Genomic DNA, 19,971 nt, shown 5'->3' on the forward strand with positions numbered 1-19,971 from the left:
TTCCATTCTGCCGCTGCGGCTCAAAAGCTATGTTTCGCTATATGCATAAAATAAAACAACTGCCACAAAAACACGTTTGTTGACAGGATCAATTTTGTTCATATTTCCGATCAAAAGCGCATGACTATGCGACATGTCGTATTTCCGATTTAAGAGCTCAAAAATTCGATCTTGAGGAGTGCCTGAAGGCAGCATTATGCAGGTTTTGTACTTGCTTCAGCTTGAAAGGCTAAATAAAAATCTACTCCATTATTTGAAGGTATTTACAATATGCCCACTATTCACTCTTCTCCATCCATTTGTATGGGGAAATACGTCTCTCAAAAGTATAGAGTATCAAAAAGCTGAATATGTCCCCATCTCTCTTAAAGCAGGGGTTACCAAACGTTTTCGTGTCAAGGACCCTCATACAGATGCACTTTACACCACATAGCCGCATTTGATAAAGGTTTTGTCCCAGGAACACCCTGCCTATACTGTAGGTGAGGAGATAACAATGTTGGAGAGAGTGAAACATATAGCCATTATATACATTATCTTCAGGTATACTTTATTTTTGCTGAGGACCCCTTCAAGAACCCATGGTGTGTCCCTGGAGTCTGGAGGACCCCAGTTTGGGAACAAGTCCTAAATGCATATTTTAACGTTAGATGGGAGTCTCTATATGACAGAATGTATAAGTAGTTAGAGTGCGATATTTTTGGCAAGAATACTGATAATAACCAGAGAATAATATTTCCTGGAGAAAATGTGAGGGGTAGTAGCATGAGTGTGCTAGTTTTCAGCCTTTACCCTCCACCACGGTGGGAGGCAGCATTTCACCAAGGGAACCAGGGAGGGAATCCATTAGCCAAACCGAAGGCCAACCTCTATGAGGCCAACTGACAGAAGAAAGGAACAGTTTGTCCCCCGCAGCACCACCGGCGTTTTATTTAGCAGCCGAAGGTCGACCACGGCCGGGAGTCATTGGACAATATCTAAGACGAAAACCAGTAAATGGCATGTCTTTGTCAGCAACTTGGGGGCTTCAGACACGGAGTGATATGAGTATTGCTGCAAAAAAATAGGAGAACGCGGCCCTAGGTCGCGTTTGTTCGGAGTCGTTATAAAACCTAGCTAGCTGCTAGCTAGCTAGCAGTTACGTCGATAACGCTAAATGCAGCTCAGGGAGACGTTGGGGGCAGGCGGCGACTCTGGTAGTTCAGATAGTTGTAGATTGGCAGCTAGCTTATGCCAGCTAGTTAGCCTGGCAGGTCAGAATTAAGTGTTAATTATACCTGTCCGACCGAAACGGGATTTTAACCGGCACCTGGTCTTGGACCAGACCGGACTCAGCTAAGGATCTCACTCCCCTGAACTCAGTGGCTGACTTCATGGCAGCCACGGCCGGTGCCCGGAGGTTACCCATGGGTGTCCGAACATTCAGCGAGTTTCTGGAGATTGCCACCGTGGGCTCTCCTCGGTCCTGTCGCACAGCGGGGACAAGAGGATGCCTGCGACAAAACATCAGGTGAGCCTGACATGCAGCCATTTGGAGCATGGTTGTTGTGACACATAACCGTTCAATAATGCTTGAATGATCGTGTCGCTGTATCTCCTGTGATTGAAATGGTATAGTCACGAATAGGTCAAAGGGTATCAGGGTTTTCTGGCTGTGATACATTGTTACTGCCGAAATATTGAGTTGTATTGTCAAGAGAATGACAATAAGCAAGTTTCTAATTAAACTTGTTGACTAGCAGTCATAACACAGTAGGCCAGCTTCCACAGGTCACCTCCTAGAAAACACACCCCTGAGCGGTGCAACAAGCATGACTGGGTGTCACATTACATTGCTTTTATCTGTTCATATAAGAGGCCCAACTCAGAAAATACCAGCATGCCCCAAAAGACAGTAGGTACCTTCCATTCCCTGCTGGACCAGTGTATTATCCAGCCTATACTCAATGACTTTGGTGGCAGGAAACTGTAATGTAATGGGCCTTTCTTTGTTATAGGGGGTGCTTGTGGCAGGTTACACTCATTCCAGAATGTGGCTTATGGGACTTTTCCTCTTAATTTTTAGACACTTGTCATCCTGTGGCATACTGATGACAAGAACTCCCAGAGTGCTTTGCCTTCAGGACTGGGACACAATGACAACCGTTCCCCAAAGCAGAAGCTTCATCAGCCTCACCAACAAAAGGAAGGAGTACTCGGAGCGTAGGATACTTGGGTAATTTTCCAGTATAAGCCAATAGTAACTGTATCACTTGAATTCATTTTACAAAAGGCATTGAGTGTTATTGTTTATGCCTTAACTTTACAATGCTGGCTGCCTTAGGTTCTCCATGCAGGAGATGTATGAAGTGGTGGCCAATGTGGATGAATACAAGCTCTTTGTGCCCTGGTGTAAGAAGTCGCAGACCATCATGAAAAGAGCAGGTCACTCCAAAGCCCAGCTTGAAGTGGGTTTCCCACCTGTGGTAGAGAGATACACATCTATGATCACTAGTGTCCGGCCTCATCTAGTCAAAGTAAGTGCCACTAGCTTCAGTGAGATTGTTAGTCTCAGAAATGATAAGTCTGATGTTCAGTGTTTCATAACACAGCTGTAAGAGTTTCTCCTTTGGATGGATTTAGGCAGTGTGTACAGATGGAAAGCTATTCAATCACCTGGAGACAATATGGCGCTTCAGTCCTGGCATTCCTGGCTACCCTCGCACCTGCACTGTAGACTTTTCTGTGAGTAGCCCATACTATGTTCATCGCTTGCTTCTTGTGATTTATCTACAGTGTCCATCGGTCCTTCTGTTCCTGTCCTTGACTCTTTTCTAATGTTATTTATTAGTCTGTGTTGTATCCCATATTTACAGCTTCCATATTTTATGACTCATCTCCTCTCTGTCATATACTAAAAATTATATTATGTTGTACTACATCTTTTACAGATCTCCTTTGAGTTCCGCTCTTTGCTGCACTCCCAGTTAGCCACGGTGTTCTTCGATGAAGTCGTAAAGCAGAACGTTGCTGCGTTTGAGCGGCGAGCCTGTAAGCTTTATGGCCCAGAGACTCGTATCCCGCGGGAGCTGATGTTTCACGAGGTGCACCAGACGTGAGGCTGGCCGCTGTATGTCCTCTTCTAGCCTTACACCAATACCAACCCTCATCTGCTTTATCCCCACGGACCTGTATGATGCCGCTCGGTCGCCCGCCACCTCAAGTCTCCCCCACCACCCAGATGTCGCAGTGCTTCCTCACACGAAGACGTAGGACCATCCAACCCTCGTAAGCACTATGTAGGAACAATCAGAATTGTTCTTATTCCTGCTTCCACATAATATGACACATTAGTCATTTTTCAATTACGTCCCCCCTCCATAAGTTTAAGTCTGTACAGTTTCCATCTACCTCCACTCAAGGGATCCTTCCTTGGCAGAGGAACCCTGCATTGCTGCTCGCTCCATTGCAGTTACAAGCTATATTTATGTAAACAAAATAGTAAATCCATGCAACATCATAATATCAATGGCAGCGAGTCGACTATTATTTGACGATGAATGGACTCCTAGGACAGTGAACAAAACACACTTGACTTTTACAAAAGGCACAGGGAGCCTTTGAGGCTGACTTTGTGTTTGGCTGTTGACTGGGAACAAGACTCACTACTCACCGTGCCCTTGGGGGGGGGGGGGGGGGGGGGCGGGGTGTTACGCCCCACTCACTATCCCTACCGCATTATCATTTTCAAGTCAAGGTGTGTCCGATTGTCTCTTTCAGTTCAGCACTTGCAACAGTTGGTTATATTAGGAACAAATATAATTTGCCTTTACTTTTACTTTATAAAATCTTAGTTTTAATATATTGTCTGACCTATGGTATTGAATTCAGTGCAAGCCGATAAATTTATTCATTTTATCCTTTGAAGATGTTCAATTTATGCAGCACTGATTATGCAAATTAAGTACATTTTATTGGGTTTAAAATTAAATGTGCCATGTTTGGGGAAAAAAAGGACATTGCCTCCCCTCACTGTGTGCTGTGAGAATATTATTCAAGTGCTTCTTTTTGCAGAGGGAAAAAGGTCATTTTGTCTTTATTTAGCTTTGGCTTCAATTGACTTAGAGTATTGGGAAATTAAGCTTTAACTTGACTATGTTATGGTGTGACGGTTGTAGTTTTGGACATTGAGGCTTGGTCTGCCATTGCAGTAATGCCTTATTTTACAGCCCAGCACTAGTTACTATCAGGTAGTAAACAGGGAAGAAACTAGCATAACCAAGAACACCTGAATTATTAACAATTGTAAGCTGTACCAATGAACAGGGTTGGGTAGTAGTTGTAAATGCAGTGGAATTACAATAAGATGATTACAGAACATATAACTAATTGGAAAGATGGGTAATATTTTGTTGGATTAGGCTACATGGAATCATAATTAAAGGAGAAAAATGCCATTTTTGATTGACCTTATAGACAAACATTTAATTGTGCTTGAAATGATGGCTAAACATTGTTGTAGATGACATATTCAAATTCATTAGTTAAAGTGAAATAGCTAGTTTAACTCTTCATTCTGTGGCAAAGTCATTGCTAGTATTCTGATTATGTTACAGTTATAGTAATCCAATGGATTATTGCACTAATAACAAGCAATTTGTAATAGAATACGAGCTGAAATAGAGTTTCCCAACCCCGCTTATGGGATCCTGTGGTACATCTTCTGAAGAACATCAGTAAAAACCAGTGTTATCCATACTGTGCTGTTACTTTATGCCATGTACATTCTCAGTATACTGTATAGTATACTAATAATATACACTGTGGGCTGTAGAATAAAACATTATACCTGCTCTTGGGTTTCCTTGCTTCATTTGTTTTTTGACAGCTTTAAGAAGTCTTTATTTTACTGTGAGATTTATTTATGATGCATGAATGTAACTAAAGAGGTGGATATATATTTTCTAGTGTTTATGTGTTGCATTGCTGGGGCATGACTACTTTTCATTAGGATTTATGTTTCATATCTGAGTAGCCCATTGCTTTATGCCATGAAAAAGGGCTCAGCAAAGTAAACCAATGTTAATTGATTGTATTTGCCATATCCACAGGTGAGGCTGACCTACAGGTCAATGGAAGAAGTCATTCTAAGTACGGTCTTCCTCATAATAGCCGATTCATTATATCACATGTAAAACTGAAGTTGGGTTCAAAATGTTCAAAGCTGGATATGGGCTTCCATGATGATGTGGTTTATTTTCTCTCTGTCAGTGAGGTGCTTTGAAATGAAGGGAAAATTAATTGTTATCAATGCATGGACAATATTGTGTATTTAAAATATGGGAGTGGGTCTTTCTGAATCACTTCTACTCTAAAAAAAAAAAAAATCAGACTCTTTAAACTTTTATTTATTAAAAGTTGAAGTTGTATGTCATTATTTGAGTTTCATATTTTTAAGCAATAAAAAGATGGTCTATTTTATACTATGTTAACATAATGTTCAGTGGTTAAGCATGTTCATATTATCAATAATATTTGCATTATGTATGTTGATCTCCACCCCAACATTATTGTAGTAGACACTCATTTTATCTTCAGAATGCTGAGACCTTACAGATTTGAGGACTTAATGCACAAAGTATTTTCTATCATAGGAGCCAACACTGTATATCTGAAAAATATTTTATGAACCCCTCACCCCCCCATGCCCCCTGGTATATACCCTGATGTCAAAGTGCAGGTGTAATGACAGTCAGTAATCTACAAGGATGCAGGGCCTAAGACATTACTATCACCCATTGAAGAGTTACAGTCTCATCACTTTTCCTCTTGGGAGCCAAAATGAATCCTTGTGAACGCTGTCTGTTGGTGTAGTCGAGGCTTAATGTTATTTAAATAATAAAAATCCAGGTGTAAATATATGTATGTGATTCTTTATTTTTTGATCGACTCGTTTGATTGTGAACTACTTTTTTTTTTAATGCATTTTCTCATTATATTGCAGTAGAAGCGACCTTTGAGGTTTTAGTTAGAACACATTTAGCTGAAGCTGTGGAGCGACTTGTTGAAGCGAGTCTTTTATCCCACAGTATGGAACAAAGTTGAGGTTCCGTTGCATCGCCTGGCACGAAATCAATTTGTCACTGGAAAGAACATGCGTGTGTGTGTGTGTGTGCGTGCACGCAGAGGGGGAGAGTCTCATTATGGGGGACAGTGACACGGGATGGGACAGTCGTTTCCAAGGGCAGCTGACCCACAAGAAACCAGAGTGGGGTGATGGTATGTGGGACAGTTATTAATAACAGCACATAGGAGAGGTGGGTACTTGGGACTGTCTACCTTCTTGATCATACCAATTTCCTTAATTACACAAAACTCAGCCTTCACAATGCTAGTCTTATAACAGAGATAAGTATATAATTGAATAAGGACCGAAATTAAAGTGTAAGCCCTATGGGAAGAGGTGAAATTGGAGAAGTAATGGTATTACCTTAAAGGCTTAGTTTTTTTTTTTCTTGTTAGAAGGAAAAAAAAACTCATTACCAGTTAGGTGCCTCTAGTCACCAACATGGATTCTCCTGTGGTAGCTCTGTGGCTTGATTATGCAAAACCTGAAACTATTCAGGTCACCATTCCTGTTGTCTCATGCTGTATGTTGAAACAAACGGCACGCTAGATGATTCTCTCAAGGTTTACATTGAGTGAGGGTTTGCTCATGTAACAGAGGTCAAGTATGTGTTCAGTTTGTAATTTTATCCTCAGGTTACAGACATGACTACGTCTCATAAAGGCCATAGAGGAAGTGGAGATGATCAGCTGGATGGACAAGGCACTGCCCCAACTATGAAATGGCTGTGCATGTATTTCATATGAATAGAGTATTTCAAGTCCACATTTAAGATAAGATAACATTGCACTTTATTGATCCCTGGGGGAAATTAAGGATTTTCCACATTTAGAAATGCCAGATCACTGCAATCCATATACATCATGTACCCCTACGGTAAGACCATGCACTTTTCTATCCCATGAACAAAATGAGACAAGACAGTAACTGTTAATAAAAACTTTTATTGTTTTTCCTTTTTTGTTAACGTTTTCCAATATTTGCTCTGTCCAGCACTTCTTGCCCATTTGACCCATCCAGCCCCATCCCCCAACTGTTTCTCTGATGAATCCATCTGCAATGAATTCTCCCAGCTATCACACACACACACAACCTTTATGCTCCTCTACGATCAAAATAACCACATATCTTAAACACCAACCACATGGAAGAATACTACAATAATAATATAAACACACACCTGATAAAGCCAAAAGGGAGATGGTAGCAAGGCAGAGAGAATCAAAGATTTGTGTGATTCAAATTACTGACTAAGGTGGAAAGACTACTACTTGTTGGAGCAGGACGCAAGATCCAGCTTAAACTACACAAAAATGGAGTGTTGACAAACCTAGGAGCAAGAGGTGAAGCTGCTACAGAACTCAGACTTAAGAGCAAGCTTGAAACATTCAAATCAAACACCTGCAAAACAGCACCGGCTAAGCCCATAGAACTAGGCGAGAATTACTGTATATACAAGATAGCTGCAGTATGTGTTTTGTTCGTTGTCAGAATTTTCGAAAAGCAGAAAAAGCCACATTTTCCAGTGACCAGTGAGATTTGACATTACACAGTGTTGGTAAACTACGGTAATTACTGTGGTTATACAAGCAAATGGTCGCGTAGAGCTCATACATTCAAGCTATACATATATATACCTATATACACAAAGTATAAATAAAACCACAAAATGAGAACCCAAAGATTATAGTTTTATACATATTAAACACCCAAAACCTCTGCAAAAAGGACACTAAATCAACCTGGGGTTTCTACTGCTACAAATTAGGAAATCCAATCCAGCAAGTGCTCATTTTGGAGTAGTTGATGACTGAAGCGCTCTCCTGTGGGGATTAACAAACGCACACTCAAATAAGACAGGACTTCAACAGGTACAAAGCCCCCCTGGCTACCCACTTGTAATTCAAGCTTGCTCTTAAGAATTTACTGTACGCAAATTATAACATCCTTTACTCAATCCCTTTAGCATTCTGTCACTGTACACAATTATGCTTTTTGGTTCTCCAGACTGCTATTCAGAGCACCCTTCGAGCACAAGACCCATATCAATTTGAAAGTTATGTTATTGAAAAAAGTAGGGGAAAGCATTTCGGTTTCGACATGACAGTTATTTTGATCATAGAGGTGATAGAGGTCATGAGAAACAAAACAAAACAAAAAAAAACAATAAACGGAAGTCGGAGAAAAACGGGAGACCAAAGATTTAAAGGGGCAGTATCTTTTAACTGATTTTCATGTTTATAAATGTGTATCTTGAACAGTTTGCTAATTTTACTGGGGAGGACCTTTTTTTCCTAAACTGGAGTGTTCAAAACGGGAGTGAAATGTATGGATAGACTGGGTGGGATGACGTCCGGGAACATTGCATAGAAGAAACTACGTTGAGACTTTTAATTGAAAAAAATTAAAGTTTTTGCTTGGGAATATCCTCTAAGACAAAATCACAGCATAAGCCAAAAGCAGCAAAGGCTGAGGCAGATAATTAACTACTAGATCTTTAGCTTTTAACAAAGGAAGTGTAATTCACCCCCACAATTCCCTTTGAATGCCATTGCCTATTTGTAGTTCTGGCCCAGTGCTCACAGACAGACACACAGGCACTGTACCAATATCTCAGGGAAAAATCTTACTGATGCTAGCAGATATAGTTTGAGCCTATTAGGGGGAACGTGTACGTGTGTTTCAAGTTTTCGCTTCTCATCTTCCAAATATGGAGGCATGGTGCGAAAACTTTTCTGTGGTTAACTAACACACTAACACTAATGGTTAAAGATTTAAAAGGCCCTTTTTTCGTGAAATGACATTAAAAGCGTACTGTCTCTTTGAATCCCATTTCCCTGGGGTTGGGAAGGACAGGGGGTCAACTTATATCTGCCATTTGATATTTCCTCCTCCTCCCACCCTTTACACTAACCCCCAACTCCCTTCGGCTTTGTTCGTCTTCAGCCTGACTTGGTCCCCACCAGTGCCATCAGTCCATCCGTGCTCATGGACTTGGGGCGCTCCAGGGGGAAGCCCAGGGCTCTGCTCCACACCAGCTGGGCCAGCACACCCAGGGCTCGGGACACGCCGAACAGCACAGTGTAGTAATTCATCTCAGTCATTCCATAGTACTGAGCAGACAGACAGGCAGAGAGAGAGACAGGTCAGGATGTGATAAGGCATGCTTGATAGTGTAAAATTACAATTGCATGATTGAAAATTTTGGGCTACAAGTTTGATACATGAAAGTATTTTCTATTATGAAAGCTGTTGCAATAAAATCATTCCACCTACATGAATTAGCAAGTGTTCGTTCTCTTTAACCCCCCCTCCCCCTCCCCACAACCACCACCTCATATCCCTTACCTGCAGCAGCACTCCACTGTGGGCATCCACATTGGGCCAGGGGTTCTTGGCCTTGCCCTGCTCCAGCAGCACATTGGGCACAATCTTGTAAAGCTGGGCAACCATCTTGAACATGGGGTCGTTGGGCAGGTGCTTCAGGGCAAACTCACGCTGGCAGGTGTAACGTGGGTCAGTCTTCCTCAGGACGGCGTGGCCGTAGCCTGGCACCACCTATGGCCGAGAGAGGGCAAATCTCACTTTAAACGTACATCTTCCAAACTGTGGTGAGATAATACTAGTATTACTACTAATAATCTTTATCAAGTATTCTTAAAAACAGTTACAAAGTGCTTTAAAGTGTAAAGCGCTTACAAATAAAATGTATTATTATCATTATTATTATTATTAACACAGGATTGAAAAAAGCAATGAGGAAACATTAAGAAATATGAAAGCAGGGCAAGAATGCAGTCACAAAAGAGAGGTAATTACATATCAGCAAGTCAATGGAAATGTTTAAGTTTAAGGATTGATTTGAAAAGATGATACAGATTTATCCAGCCTGAGGTTGTTCCTAAGTCTAGTAGCCCTGAAGGCAAAGGCCCAATAACCTCTTTTTCTGCAACACCCTTTCGAAATTGAGGATCAAGGCATCCTTAACAACCATGATGACAAGTTAGGGGATAAGACTCCCGACATTCCTAAGGCTTACCTTGAAACTCCCTCATGGGAGTGTTGAAATGTGTTCATACCGATAGTAGAATTGGATATGGTGTGTCCTTACCCTGCCAGACTTGAGCGTGTTCCAGATGTAATCCCTCATCCTCTCGTCAGACACCTCTCCACCCAGCTCCTTCTGCAGGGCCGTCAGCCACACCAGCACCTCCTGTGGGATGCACAAAGAAATACACATCACTGGTGAGTTATTGCAAAATTCAAAATGGTGTTTGTAATTATCACACACAATAACCAGGCCACATTATCATCCTAAATAACACACAAAGTCTATGGAGATGATACCTTCACTAATGTCCTCTGACAGACAGCAGCTACAGCCTAGGAGCAGAAACTAGTACAACAACTCTCAGTTGCTGGGACACATTTAGCACAAACCTGATTGGCCAGGCCATGCAGAGGACCAGCCAGGCCATTCATAGCTGCACTGAAGGACAGGTAGGGGTCAGACAGTGCACTGCCCACCAGGTGGCTGGTGTGGGCACTGACGTTGCCTCCTTCATGGTCACTGAAACATTATGAGAGGGGTAGATTAAGCAAAAAGAACCCAAAACAACAACAACAAAAACAAGTTGTTATCAACAGCCAGTCTCAAAATGAAGACAACATTTCCAAGGCATCCTAAAATAGAAATTTCATTTTGTATTCTACTAGCACTTACGCCATATGGACACTAGGGGGCAAAGATTAGTCAATTTGACACTGCAATCCCGTGACTCACTGAAAGGGGAGAGGGGCTGGGCTTGCAGTGGAGTACTGCAGCCACTTGCCTACCTTTTGTGACTGAAGGGTACATTTGTGCACTGCTCCATGTAGTGACTCTGAAAGTGAAAAGCTGCACTGGTGTGGACTTACACCAATCTTATGCTTTTAACTCAACACGGGCGAGTGCATACATGTAGCCTTTGGGCACAGAAAGAGGTGAGCTGATCCATTTGTTTGAAGTGATTTCCCATCAATGTCTTGTGCATTTGCAATAAAACCACTCAGGTTTGAATGTGCTTCCCCTCCAGCTCTACTATTATTTTATATTCCAATTGGGAAACTTTGATAAAATTATGACTTTAGATCAGTAATTTAAGAAATGGGAAAGGAGCATGGATGCTTTCAGAGTGCCGACAAACCTTTTTTCAAAATCAAAGCTACTTTATAATCTAGGATCAAGTGTTTCAAGATGCACCTGTGGATGGTGAGGTAGAGCCTCATGAGCTCGGTGAACTGGGCATCACTGTAGCCCAGCATGTTGGTGAAGTTGTGGGACCAGTCCAGGTTGGAGTCAATGGCTCCGATACTGCTGCCCTCGCGGTAAAGGTTGCGGTAGATCTTGGCAGCAACACAGGGCAGCTTGGCAATCAAGTCCATGGAGTCTTCATAGACAAACTATGCGAGCCAAGAGGTTGAGCAATGTTTAAAAACAAAGAGGAAAACGCTCACAAGACTTGACAAGACAGTAAGATACATATGAACAGCAAGCATGAACAAATGGTTGGATTAACTCGCTTCAGTGCATTTATCCAATTCATTGACTAGGACTGGGGAAAGAACACATGAAAAAAGCAAGATGGGTTTGGTTTTCTGTGTGTGTGAAGGTGCAACTCACCTCCCAGTACTTGGTCTTGTGGACGCCCTCAGAGTAGGCCCGCGCAAAGCTGCTCTCACTGTTCAGAGCTGTGATGGCAGCACTGAACTGAGACATGGGGTGTAGGTTTGTGGGGAAATTATCCAACATGGTGACAACATGAGAGGGGAGAGCTGCTCTCTTGGCCCATTCTTTTGACAGCCAGTTCACCTAGGAAACACAACACAAACAATGTGGGTGGGTGACTTGACATACTTGCTTTTCCACTCATTCTTACTCATCCTTACTCATCCTAATGAGGAACTTTTCAGGGTATGCTACAATGCTACAGACATGTAGATATCCAGTGTGAGTAGATAGGTAAAGAAATAACTCTGTTACTACTAAAATGTTATTCCTTCCTGGTAGGGCGGGGTGAGTGGATGAATATAACAGATATTGACGATAGACTGAATCTATTGTGGGTGAAAATTTCTTGCCAATCTAAATAACCTTGATAGTTGGTAATTTAAAATTAAGCCTAGTGTAAGACATGCAGGGTCACCTGCAGCGCTTTATCGCTAAGGCCATAATACCAGCATACCCTGCTTAAAATGCTGGTATCTAGCTCCGTTAGCAAGTACTGCCTGAAATTAGTTCCTTTATGCCACTGCAAAATTCAAGTCGTCATGCCTACACCGCGCACACTGTGCGTCTGTCTGTCACCTGTGTGAGTACAATTAAGAATACTGATCTGCAAGACACTGTTATTTCTTGCTTTGGAGAACAACATACTGTGTATTTAGTTTAATCAGCATTCAGCAGAAGTTTTAGATTGGTAAGAGCTTTGTGTAGAGCTGAATTTGAGCTACAATGTTCAATAGCCAGTTGCTCTGATTGAACATCCCCCAGTGCTACAAACTGGAATGTGTAGTACTGGAGTGGTTAAAGATTAAACCATAGTGCGTAGCAAGGAAGGCCATAAACTGTTTATTTACTAAGGATTCCACAATTTTGGCTATGCAGGAAAAACGTGAATCTAATCTATCCTCCCCAGCTGATTTCTTAGAGTCAATAGCAAGTGCAATAAAAACTTCACAATGCAAAAGTACAAAGGGTAAAGTGGTGAGCACTGTTCTCTCCATGAAAAGTAGTAGTCATAACTTAGGAGGAAAAGGCCTTTGCTTATCAGGAAGGTTATCCTCATATTCTCTCTCAAGGAGATGGTTGGCAGCAATAAAATGCCTTTTATGGCACAGCCTATCTCCTGTTGCCCGGTTATTAAACAATCACTAGTTTACACAAGCAAACAATTTTCCCGGGTCATACATAATTCACCATGTATAATTCACTACTTATGCTGCTAAATATCTTTTGATTGATCTTGTGATGTTTTAACAGGGAACAGTAAACATGGTGTCCCCCACGAATGATGCAGCCCCCATCTTGGTCAATCAGTAGCAAATATGTCACACATATGTCAGCAAATATGTGACCTGTAATTGCAGTGAACTGCCTTGAGATTTGGCATGTGACAGACGGAGGGATGGATGAACCGAGTCTGTTCCATAGTCCTCTCTCTGATTTCATTATGGGGGACAATGATATTTGCAGCTCCAGCGCCCTTCCCCCTCTCACCTGTTCCTCAGTGGGCACCTGTCCCGTGACCAGCAGCCAGAAGAGGCCTTCAGGCAGCGGCTCCTGACCTCCTGGAGCCTTGGGCAGCAACTTCTGACACTCTGGAATGCTGTAGCCCCGGAAACGGATGCCCTGTGCACCAATGGGGAAAGAGAGACGCAAACAAATACAAAGTCAGGTTCCAGTGGGCTTCGTCTTAAAACGTTGGGGCAACAAGCGCATTAAGGGAGTGCAGGCAAGCTGTCATTGTGGCCTCTGGTTCTACCAATGAATTTGGTTGATTGAATGTCTCGTTCTGTTTGGTGGCCTGGCCTAACAAGATATGCAAGAACAGTGTCACTGACACTGAAAGCTGTTAGTACTCCGCTTCAGTAAGAAAAGTGAAAGTTATCTGAATGCAATCTAGATAAGTGCCTAGACGGCATGCATATCTCCAAAAGGCCAACAGAGTTCAAAATATAAGATCATTCTGAGATTGAATATACAGCCTGGTCCTTTTTGTTGTGTTTGACTTATAGTATACTCACCTCATCAGGATCCAGCACAGAAGTCTCATACACCAAACCCTTCATTCCCCTCATACCACCATAGACCTATACATGAAAACATACAAAACAAGCATATATAGACATTACATTCTAAATAACCTGGCTTATTGACACTATACATACAGTTGTAACTTTGTAATAATTATCTCTGCATAGTGTACGCCATTTAAAGTCTCATTGCATAATTTAGTAATTGCTTTATGGTTACATAATATTATTGAAGCTTAACAGTTGCCAGATTTGGTTATAAATAGCTTCCAACTCTATTGTAATGACTAGAAAAAAATTATGTACTTTCTTCAATTAAATTGCAGGCATGTTCTGACAATTAATAACTTACAAGAAATTGCTTTGGAATACTAATGAAAAATTCACATAAAAGGACTGGCCACAGCTCAATGCATACTCATTGTTTCATGGTGAAACATGAAGTAGACCCAGTGACCCGGCCAAGTAATTCATCTAAAATCCCTGTGACAACGAGGAGGTAGTCAGGGTAAGTAAATGATGAACAGATCAGGGTGACACTGTTGTTGCAGTGGCGTGTGTGTGTGTGTGTGTGTGTGTGTGTATATGGGAGCTGTGCTAGTTTGAGATGGGCAATGTAAGGTAAAAGTTTGAGTGACTTGAGGTAAAAGTTTGAGTGACTTGAGGTAAAAGTTTGAGTGACTTGAGGTAAAATGTCTCCCCTCCCCATGGAGCAGTGCAGCTTCTTATTGTGGCCGAGTAGCGATACCTGACACAGTAAATAAGGCTAGAGAGGCCTAGACGGATTAGGTGAGGCTAAAATGCCAGGTCTAATCTACATCACTGTTGACAGCCTACATGCTAGTTTCTACAATATAATGTATCAGGATTTAGTGTGACTTTCAAACTGACAAAATCATTTATTCACGGCTCTCATTTTAGTCTGATCCCTTAATTGATGATCATGTGAAAAGTCCTTTATTTTGTTGAACAGTTAAAGTTGCTCACCATATCAACAGTAATCTGTCCGATGTTGTTTTTGCCATACTGCTGTTTGAAGTTCTTGATCCTGGTCTGTTCTTTGGGGATAAGGTCTGCCAGAACATCCTTCAGATTCTGTAAAAACACAAAAATTGATCAATGATAAAGTGTACCGATCAGTAATGAAATGATATGATCAGCTCAACCCTCTAGTCTTAGAATACACACACACAAATCTCCAATCTGAACTGGGGTTAATTAAACAGCCTTTTGGCTGAACAGAAATTGATTTTTAGCTAAACAAAAGTCAGCATGTTCTATTAATACTCAAGAGAACAGGTCATAGTGTCTTTCCTAAATTCTCCAGATAGATTACCATTTCTACAATTCTACAATCACACACTACCAAAAAACAGGAGCCAAGAGATCACCTTGGAGTAGACAGAGAGTACTCACTGTTGTTGCGCTGGCATGTCTGGCAGCCACAACGACGTAGGTGGCATTCTGAGGAAAAGACAAGGAATACCAACAAGATTTTAAGTGCTGGTGACACAAGGAGAAACCCTATAAGAGAAAACCCTTAAACAAAAATCAAACTGACACAGCTACACTTCTGGGCTACTATAGCACACAATGGAGCTTCTCAAATTTACATTTAGACAACCTTGAAGAGGCTCAAGGGTCACAATATCATGTTCTGAAATTAGTCATTGATGCTTGACCATCAGCCTGTGGGAAACAATTACAGAAAAATTGGACTACAGTGAGTGAAATGACACAAAAGACTTGATTTGTCTGTTTCAATTTGAGGGGCTTTTGGAATCTCAAAATAAAAAGTTAGAAAACTGCAGTCCTCTTTATTAATGGTCCTTCAATTCAGGTTAGCTATGAACTGAATAAATAAAGATATAGTTTTAAGTCAATAATCAATGTTAATTAACGGGCAGTCAGAAACTCCTAAAATATCTTTGAGATGAAAACATCTTCAGACTCTTCATAAATTAATTGCAGGCTCTTTTAATGGACCTTTTGCATTGAGCTATGACTCCAATATAGAGGGCTTTGATTAATGACAAGCAAACAAGGCACTGAATTATCAAACCTTCCTTATATCAACAAGCACCTAATTCCCCCCCCCCCCCCCCCTCCCAGCACAGCCCCCATTCCTCTGGGCATCGACTCCAAAAAAGGTTTCAAATGTTCAACAGGGATGCTGGCCCATGCTGTCTCCATTGTTTCCATAGTTGTGTTAAATTGGCTGGCGGTAGATTTCTACTCCCATTAGCTTGTTCCAACACATCCCAAAGGCATTCACTTGGATTGAGATGAGGTGGCTGGGAACTGGGAAGGCCACTACAAAAAGCCAAGTTAACTCATGTGTATGGACCATTCCTGCCTTGAAGCATCGAGCATTAACCCTGCTAAAACAAAAAAAACATTCACTGATAGATAAACTGCTGCCAGGGAGGCTTGCAACTGATTGCCAATGATGTTTAGTTCTGAGGCATACAAATATTGCTCCACTTCTATCAAACAGCCCAATGTGTGCCATGAAAAGACACATCGTCACGCCACCGCTACCAGTCTACAATGTCAATACAGTACACAGCAGGGTAGATTCATCTGCTCATGTGATTTTCTCTACTAATCCCCTCATTGGTGCAAAACAACCGCGACCAGGATTCACCAGATCAGGCAATAGTTTTCCTCAATATTTAGCCCAACGCAACCCCATTTTTTTGTGGTGAAAGAAGTGATATCCTGAAAGGTTGTCAGCTGCCAAACCCCTTCATGTCAAGGTATAATGAGTTGTCTATTCTATTTTATTTGGCACCAACATTGTATTGGACTGTCAGTTGACTAAACGTAGCACGCATGTCGCCCTGCACAATTTGTGTCAGCCTCCATTGGCCTCTTTCATCCGTTTTTGACCACTGGCCTGCAATTAGCTGGATGTCTTTTGGGTGGTGGACCACCTTCATCCACACCGGACACTGTCGACTTTAAAAAGCCCTGCAGCACTGCAGTTGCTGCATGCTTGGCACCTGCTACCACAGCCCATTAAGTAACACTTAAATTTCTTGTCTTGCTATTCACCCTCTGAATGGCATACATACACAAGTCATGTCTCAATCGCCAATGTTTATAAAACATTCTTCAACCTCTGTACACCTGTTCCTCTATAATGCTTGAAGGGGACTTAATCAGTGAAATAAAGGACTACAGATTTCACCTGGATTTGTGTGGCCAGTCTATTTAAAGAAGAGAGCAGGTGTTCTCCAATATATTTGCACCCTCAGTGATGAGAGCAATTACGAATATTCAGATTTATTTGGCAGGAAATTAATTCGAATTTTTGTATTGTTTGATGATTAGAGGGCATTGCCAAACAATTAAACACCATGTAAAAAATTGACTGTTACAGAGCTGATATTCCAATATTACGAACGAAACGGTGCTTGAAAGACTAATTTTGTCTCATCTAATTTAGTGACATTGGTCCTGTTATTTCTATGATTGCTGGGGGAGGAAGTATTCTGATTTCCATTAGGCATTTACTGGATTTTTTTTGTACAAATTTAGCAATTTTAAAAGCATAATGAAAAAAGCTAGATGCTGACCAAAAATCATTGGTTACACTGAGCAACCAAAAATTAGGCTATAATTCATGATGCACAGGCTCTTAACCCCTGGGACTCTCGCTGAAACTGGGACAAGACTAGGGGATGTAAGTGGGATTAAAAAGGCCACTGGCTAGTATAGATGAAGCTGGCCTGGGTTATGAAAGTGGTTGAATGGCAGCCAGTAATCTTTTTCCAAGCTGAGCAGGAGTAGTGAGTAGTCGAGCCTGCCGTTGCTGATCATTGAAACGGGACTCCCCTGTCAGCCTATTAAGATTGTCAATGGGAGAGGGAGGAGCCTCAGGTCAGGGGGACAGCTGGCTTTGCTCCCAATAGGATCCCCCGGGATCCACAACTGGTGGGAGCGGACTATGGCCTTAAAGGCTCATGACAGAAACAAAAGGTGTGATCTCTCTTCACCGTGGTTACAAATTGTCTACACAGCTGAGAGATTATGTAACAGCACAGGGTTTTAAATAGAGCGCCAGTTTCACTCAGTCACTCCTAGCTTCCACCTGCCTGAGGGGAAGGGTGGGATTACTCCACTTCACAGAGGGATATAGGCCTAATAGAGGCGACAACTCAAACATTGTAGATTAATTAGGAAAACCAAACTGAACAGAGATCCTGGATTGAGGCTAAAACATTACTGAAAGTTAACTCAGATCTGTGTTGTGCCTGGTAATGACACCTTAACTGCTTAATGGAAAAACAATAGTCTAACCTAAGAAAAATATCACCATGTTGACTTCACTCTTCCAATTCAGTCTCTTTCCTGTACTTTTATGAACTAGATTTGAACATAGCAAAATCCACAGATACATAAGTGCAACTTTCTTTTTTCCTTTTCAGGTAAAGGACGGGATGTGAGCAAGGTATGTCACATGACACTTGCTTGCGTGCTTTCCTGAGGCTCTCAATATGTAAATCACATGAGTTTTTGCTATACTTCAGAGACATGTTCAAAGACAAAGGATTTTACAACCAAAGCCTGTTATGTAATAACTACTAAAACCCACCTTGCTAATAAAGCTTCTGAGTAAAAGATTACAGCTGATATGAGGGAACAGGTCAGTGTGCCCATGAATAAGCTGCGCAGATTCTAATTGCACGACTGATAACAGAGGGGTCTGATACCGACCAGGCTGTACAGAGTTCAAAGGAGGAAAACGGTTAGTCATTGATTATTTGCCTGAGGGGTTGAACATCTCTTCAGTCATTCACTTAAATATTTCCTCAGTAGCAGGTGGTATAAGTTGATGTCAGGGTAAGTAAGTGTAAGCAGTCTAGGCCGAGGGGTCAGTGGAGTAAGACAGTAGGTTACAGTATACTGTCAGCAGAGAAAGGAAACTTACTGTGTCAGTCATTAGCACTGCTTCAGCAGGAAGGCCAAAGCAAATTACGTCTTCAGAAAGTACAAATATTACTGACTGAACTATAAAAACGATGGCCATTCTGTATCCAACTAGAGAAATGGTAACATGGTGCCTATTGAGAGGAAATGCCTGGGGTTGACATTAGATGTCTGAATCCTGTCATACTAAAAAGCTTGCTTCTCGAGTGTTTATTGTATTAAATGAGATAATCCTATGATATGTTAGGTTACCATCAAATACTGTAACGTTAAATGACTAGCTGAATTTTCCACGTGAAGGTCAACGGAGGTGGGGAATAAAGACATGCAGAAAGTTGTCTGGAGAGTTTAATTGTTATCGCAATGACTGTAGCCAGTCTATAATACTTATTCGTCGCTAACAACAAACAAGAGAGATATGCAAACTGGCTAGTAACGTAAAACTAACATCGCCCCAAACTAGTGAAAGGAACTGGTCCAGGCTCTGACAATACCAGGCCAACCTAAAAAGCAAGGCTTCCTAAATGCTAACATTAGCTACTGTGGAATAAGCTAACAAGCAGTAACGTTACAGCTCAGGCGTTTTATTAATAGTATGTTAACATAAAACAACACGCAAGGCAAACTGTTCTTCAAGCTGTTCGAGTTGCTTTAGTTTTTATTAGCTAAGCTCTTAATCAGCGACATTTCACAATGTGCCTGACAAGGCTAACGTTAGCTATCCGGCTAATGTTAACTAGCTTGCCATTACGTCGTTAGCCAGCTAACGTCAGCTTGCAAGCTAAGGTCCACGGCTCCGACTGTGAAAGTAACATCGAGACTATCTCTCGTCCCCTTACCTTAGAATTGAGGAGTTTAGGTGCTAGCCTGCTGATAGACAGAAATGACATTGTGTCTGTGTCAAAGTGTTACTTCCACTTATTCTTTATAACTAAGAAAGCCACTGCCAGTGCACCGCGGAGCTGGTTGAAGGTGCCCCTCCAGAAAGCAGAAGGTTGAAGAGGGATTCAGGCCCGCAACTAGCAGCATAGTTGATTGGAGGATGGGCCGGAGCGTAGCAACAGCGTAGAGAAATTTGATTTGCTAGGTGAATATCGAAAGGATGCTGATTGGACAGCCGCCCTCCCTCTCTCTGA

The 19,971-nt window shown here is 41.7% G+C and overlaps 2 protein-coding genes across 2 annotated transcripts; one reads left to right on the forward strand and one right to left on the reverse strand.

Moving 5' to 3' along the window:
• The first annotated feature begins 887 nt into the window (after positions 1 to 887).
• Positions 888 to 5,347, forward strand: coq10a (coenzyme Q10A). Its single transcript, XM_071921439.2, has 5 exons — positions 888 to 1,510; positions 2,066 to 2,215; positions 2,324 to 2,516; positions 2,623 to 2,724; positions 2,931 to 5,347. The coding sequence occupies exons 1-5, from the start codon at positions 1,374 to 1,376 to the stop codon at positions 3,096 to 3,098; spliced, it is 750 nt and encodes a 249-aa protein (XP_071777540.1). The 5' UTR covers positions 888 to 1,373; the 3' UTR covers positions 3,099 to 5,347.
• A 1,687-nt stretch (positions 5,348 to 7,034) lies between these two features.
• On the reverse strand, positions 7,035 to 19,823 carry cs (citrate synthase). The gene is made up of 11 exons (XM_071921420.2): positions 19,675 to 19,823; positions 15,317 to 15,364; positions 14,888 to 14,995; positions 13,892 to 13,957; positions 13,365 to 13,496; positions 11,769 to 11,957; positions 11,349 to 11,548; positions 10,547 to 10,676; positions 10,218 to 10,319; positions 9,455 to 9,664; positions 7,035 to 9,219 (listed from the first exon to the last, which is right to left on the reverse strand). The coding sequence occupies exons 1-11, from the start codon at positions 19,723 to 19,725 to the stop codon at positions 9,049 to 9,051; spliced, it is 1,407 nt and encodes a 468-aa protein (XP_071777521.1). The 5' UTR covers positions 19,726 to 19,823; the 3' UTR covers positions 7,035 to 9,048.
• Positions 19,824 to 19,971: the final 148 nt, after the last annotated feature.

The sequence above is a fragment of the Centroberyx gerrardi genome, chromosome 14, assembly GCF_048128805.1.
Source record: "Centroberyx gerrardi isolate f3 chromosome 14, fCenGer3.hap1.cur.20231027, whole genome shotgun sequence".
Classification (NCBI taxonomy): Eukaryota; Metazoa; Chordata; class Actinopteri; order Beryciformes; family Berycidae; genus Centroberyx; species Centroberyx gerrardi.

Coding starts and splice junctions, on each gene's coding strand:
- cs (XM_071921420.2), bottom strand. CDS start 19,725: ATGTCATTTCTGTCTATCAGCAGGCTAGCACCTAAACTCCTCAATTCT. Junction 14,996..15,316: donor GACATGCCAGCGCAACAACA/GTGAGTACTCTC, acceptor GTGTTTTTACAG/AATCTGAAGGATGTTCTGGC. Junction 13,497..13,891: donor CTGTGCTGGATCCTGATGAG/GTGAGTATACTA, acceptor ATTGGTGCACAG/GGCATCCGTTTCCGGGGCTA.
- coq10a (XM_071921439.2), top strand. CDS start 1,374: ATGGCAGCCACGGCCGGTGCCCGGAGGTTACCCATGGGTGTCCGAACA. Junction 2,216..2,323: donor TCGGAGCGTAGGATACTTGG/GTAATTTTCCAG, acceptor TGGCTGCCTTAG/GTTCTCCATGCAGGAGATGT. Junction 2,517..2,622: donor TCCGGCCTCATCTAGTCAAA/GTAAGTGCCACT, acceptor GGATGGATTTAG/GCAGTGTGTACAGATGGAAA.